Raw genomic sequence first — 5,000 nt, forward strand, 5'->3', positions numbered from 1 at the left:
AACTGAATCAAGAAAAAAAGGTAACCGTACATCAATGATGTATCTCGACTGACTCAAGATTTCGTCTTCTTTTATGACAATACTGCATGACGTAGAGTCACTAAAAACGTCTAGTTTGGGAACGTTTGGGAAAATAAAGTTTTGCTTCTTAATCATAAGGTTACCATAGACCTTCAAGAGGGGTGTTTTGAAAAATCGTTTGTACTCTTGTCAGTTTTATCAAAACCATATAAAAATTATATTACCGTAAAGCCAAATCGAATGAAGAATTAGAAGAAATAACTATTTTAAAGATTTCAGTTGTTGATAAGCGGGCGCAAGCAGTGGAACTCATTTGCCTAGATTTGTACGGGCATTAACGATAAAACAAGCTGCATCTTGCCAATCACTATGAAGGACTAAAAAAGTGCGTGAGCGGTTTTCGATATTGCTTTTGGTTAATGCCAAAAATATATATTGAGTTAGAAGGATGTAATGTTGTTTGGCCAATATTTGTGACATGACAAGGCTTAAGAAAGAGAATATTTGAAATATCAAACACAAAACACTTCGGTGCATTTATAATCTAGGAGTAATAGACCCTATTATATTAATTAAAAAATGAAGCCCGAGTTTTTGTCTCCTAACGTTTTCCAAGCTAATCACATCTTATCAGTTCTGTCATGCTGTAGGCCAACGAAACACAAGCTTAGAACAAGATAGTCATAATAATAATAACCCATTGCAATTTGCTCGAAAGTACTATTTTGAATTCATATTGATTTGCGATGACGGAAAATTGAGATAAAATAGAAAGGCTTCTGGCATTAGAAAACCGTGAATAGCAACAAGTACCCTCTTCAGCAGAAGAAAAAAAAAGTGAAGGAAACGAATGCGAAACTGGGAACTAAAATCGATCAACCGGGGATCAAAAAGAAAGCGAGGAAACTATCACAAACTCAGTAGGGTGATCCTTTACTGGAGTGCTATACTTACAACCTTTTGGAGGCCATAGGTTGGTCGAACAATTGGTGAGTTACTTCTTCTTGCTTCATGGAACGATCTTTTTCTTCTTTCCTCGTTTTCTTTGGCCCGGGTTTCTTACCACATTTTATCAAAGTGGCGTTTTTTCTTGACAAGGAACTCATAGGAGTCATTTTTCTCCAAAGTTCTTCTCCAAAATTCACTGATCTTTTTTTAAACGACGCGCAAAAGCAAATGTAACTTTCAGATAAAAATGGCGATTTTAGCCCACGGCAGAAACCACAACAGAATTATAGAAACACCAAGACACTGTTCTGATCGAAGGATAGTTTGTTTCTCATAGTAAAACTGTTACCTTTCTTTCCTCTTACTCGCATATTGACACGTGTGAGTCCATGCTCTATCACATAAGAAGTGAGATGCAAATGCCTGGGTCGTTCACTAAAGGCTGCTCAAAATTAGTTGTCTGGATAGCTACTTTCTGCACTTAACTATAAACTTTCTCTTTTTCAGGAAAGACAGATGAAACTGTGTCATCTGAAGTAGGAGTCCTCTAAAAGACCGTGAAGATAAGAAGATTTTGATAACAGAAAAAAAGGAAAAATTATCGAGACCAAACATGAAGCCGGATTTCACTGAAACTGGAAACTGCACGACAATTCAAGAATTCTGTTGCTTGGCGAGCGTAAAGGAACCACTTCCAACAGTTATTTCAGCATTGAATATTCTCCTTTCCATCACCGCTTTAATGGGGAATGTTCTGATCTTTGTCGCTCTTCGAAAAGTCTCTTCCCTTCATCCGCCATCAAAACTTCTGTTTGGTTGCCTCGCAAGCACAGATTTCTGCGTGGGTCTAATTTCACATCCTCTTTTTGTAACCTTTATTTTCGCTCGAGAACATTCCAAGCTGTGCTACTATTCTACCATACTCTCAAATACTATAGGCTTCATTTTTTGTGGGGTGTCTGTGTTAACAATAACGGCAATAAGTGTAGACAGACTTCTCGCCCTTATGTTGAGGTTAAGATACAGGCAAGTGGTAACTTTGAGACGAGTATGGGTCCTCGTGGTCTGTTTTTGGCTTTTTAGCTCTAGCTTTGCAATAGCAATGCACTACAAGCGTCGCATAGCTGAGACGATTACCTCCATAATAATGCTATTATGTCTAGTAACCTCCATATTTTGCTACATAAAGATCTATCTTACCCTCCACCGGTACAAAGCTCAAGTAAAGTCTAATAAGTCCCAAGGACAATCACATGAAGCACGAATTCCACTGAATATAGCACGATACAGAAAGACCGTGTCTAGTGCTTTGTGGGTACAAATGACTTTACTTGCTTGTTATCTATCATTTGCTGTTGTTACAGGCTTGCGTGGCGTGCTTGAGTTACACTCGACAAATTTTCACCGAGCCCATGTTGTAACGATTACTCTTCTTTTGTTGAACTCCACGTTGAATCCATTCCTGTACTGTTGGAAAATAAAAGAAGTGAGGGGAGCAGTGAAGGACTCCATCAACAAGTTGAACTGTTTTCCGGGTTAGCTGTCTCGAAACTCTAGACGGTATGGCTGATTGCTATCAAGAGTCAGTTATCTGTCAACTAGAAAGCACTACTTACGAAACAAACATTTATTTTGGACTGATACCGAAAATGATCCAAATAGAGATATCAGTTTGCAATGTTGGTTAAACTTAAGCCGAGATAATATAGCAAAGTAGAGTTAGAAAGCTTCAAGCGTGATAGGATATTATTTGTAAGTAAGTAGAGCAAATTAATATATAGACTCGGATTTAACCAAGCCTAAAAGCGGACATGTTCAAAGCCCGATTAATCTAACCCAGGATAAGCGAGAATTTTTGATTTGAGTTTTGAAACTTCACGGTGAGGTAAAATCCGTTCTTAGGTTGAATCTGTTTTTACCTAGGTTAAATGAATTAAACTGGGGATCCTCGTTTTACCTAGGTTGAATACGCACTCAGATGAATTGAAAAAACCTTTTTGGAGCCTAAATGAAGCCTAGACAAAATTAGGGTCAGGAGTATTAGTTTTGAAGAGCTTATGGTTTTTGTCGGAAGTTATGGTGATTGAAAATGTGTTGCACAGTTGGCGATGGTGGACAAGCATGGGTGCTATCCCCATAAATTTGCAAGTATCACTGTAGCTTGACTCTGGCAATATAATAATCGATATGGCCCTCTTTTTGATACGCAACAGCTCATTAATTAAATACTGCGGCAGGGCATTTTAGAATACTGGTATTGCATAGCCAATCGTAGATTGCACACAGGTTGTATAAAAAAGAGCTAAATATACTGGCAACAATTGTTTCAGCTGTACTAAGAAGTATAGCTTTCTTAATAACATCATTTACATGGGCACTCCATCTTAGGTTGTCACTTACAGTAAGCCCAATTAACTTATTACTACTTACAACTACTAGCTCTTTTCCCTCAACGACAACTGCATGAAACTCTTTGGGGTTCCGAACAAACGAAATCCTAAGCTCCTTACATTTTTTCGGGTTAAGGTGCATCCTATTTTCCTGTGACCAAAGTATAACCTGATCTGTGATATTCTGAGCATTACTCACATCACTAGCTTACAAGATTCTTGTTTTTAGTTTTATCAAGTGAGGGTGTATGTCAAAGCATACGAAACGTTAAGTAAATAATTTCAAATAATGCGCTTGTATGATTCGAAACACCGACGTTTCGAGCGCATTAATTATTGACCCAAGGGTTACGTTAGTGGAGTACCTGTTGAAAAAATAAATAAAATAAACCTTTTATTGTGCCATAATGGGTTTTCTGAAGTTGTACATAATGTCTTACTGGTCACTACCAGCAGCAGAGATCAAGATTCTCCGGAGTTAACTAAATCACGAAACACCGAAACGGCAGATTCCCATACTTGTAAGATGTTTCTTAACTGACCACGGGAGATCTAGTTGATGTGAATTTTTCCGCCTGCAGAAATGTCTTTATTTCGACTTCGTCTTTGTTTGCAACTCTTCTAATTTCCTTTCCAAACGTTTGCTCAATGAGAGACGCATAATCCGTCTAGACGAATTATGCGTCTGTCATATTATACGTCTAATGAAAAGAGGGGATGAGCTATAGAAGACGCAAAATCCTTCTGGGACGAACTTAAGCAAAAAATTTTTTTCTGCGTCTATTAAATTCGTCCAATATAAAGACGGACACAGGACGCAGAACTGTCTGAAAGGATTTCTCTCATATAAAGGCGTATCGTTATACAATTTTGTTAATTACAACGACAAGGAGGCATGAGCGACCCCGAACTTCAACGATCTCAGGAAGCGGGTCAGTTAGCGATGAAGAGAATTTTATAGATTTTAAACCGTTTGATTGTACATTAAACCGCCCAACATCATGCAGCGGTTATTCATTACTAACAAGCTGCATCCCTTGCAGTATGTTACATTTTCAAACGGTGGCCACACTGCTGTAAAAATTGACCTTGGATTTCCTTTAGTTTTTGTTTCAATTCGTACACCACCGTGCTCGCCTAAGAAGGAGCATGCATGCTTGCGGGCTATTAAATCCTGCTCGGTTTTCTTTTCTGGCAGCTCACACACCAGGGAACCACAGGGGCGAGGAAAACTGCTTTTTACGCGCTTACAAGATTTCTTTCCCCACTCCCTCATAGATGGCCAACATATTATTACCATAAACATGACAAAAGCGGTGTTTGGTAGTAAAACTATTTATTTCTGACTACTTATTGGTGAAAATTAATTAAGGACCCGCTTACCTAGTTTGGTGGTATATATTAAATGAGAATTCTAAGGATAGCGGAATGCTATTGAGGTACGCCGAATCCTTTCATTTTACTCGAAAAAGTAACTGTCTTTCACGAAATTTCCGGTTATCGCGGTCAACGTATAGCCATGGTGGTGTCAGCCCATTTCAAGATGTCTCTGTCATGTCGTTAGAATAACTTGTATTATGTCAGATAACATACATGTGAAGAATGAATTAGAGACTCGGTGTTCTTATTAGCTACAACTGT

General features: G+C 38.3%; 1 protein-coding gene and 1 long non-coding RNA gene across 4 annotated transcripts in view; one reads left to right on the forward strand and one right to left on the reverse strand.

The window, feature by feature from the left end:
• LOC138045586 (melanocyte-stimulating hormone receptor-like) overlaps positions 1 to 3,756 on the forward strand; it is a 5,120-nt gene extending 1,364 nt beyond the window's left edge. Inside the window, exons 2-3 of one of the 3 annotated variants that reach the window (XM_068892141.1) lie at positions 1 to 20; positions 1,477 to 3,756. The exon at positions 1 to 20 is cut by the window's left edge and continues 110 nt beyond it. In XM_068892141.1, coding sequence (XP_068748242.1) covers positions 1,583 to 2,509 — 927 coding nt within the window. In that variant the 5' untranslated portion in view covers positions 1 to 20; positions 1,477 to 1,582 and the 3' untranslated portion in view covers positions 2,510 to 3,756. Of the gene's footprint in view, positions 21 to 614; positions 1,011 to 1,476 lie in introns of those variants that run through there. The other 2 variants (XM_068892140.1, XM_068892139.1) reach the window with 2 other exon arrangements.
• The window catches only part of LOC138045593 (uncharacterized), a 50,452-nt gene that overhangs the window by 8,553 nt on the left and 36,899 nt on the right, over positions 1 to 5,000 (reverse strand). The window lies entirely within an intron of this gene.

Source organism: Montipora capricornis, chromosome 4, assembly GCF_036669925.1.
Source record: "Montipora capricornis isolate CH-2021 chromosome 4, ASM3666992v2, whole genome shotgun sequence".
Classification (NCBI taxonomy): domain Eukaryota; kingdom Metazoa; phylum Cnidaria; class Anthozoa; order Scleractinia; family Acroporidae; genus Montipora; species Montipora capricornis.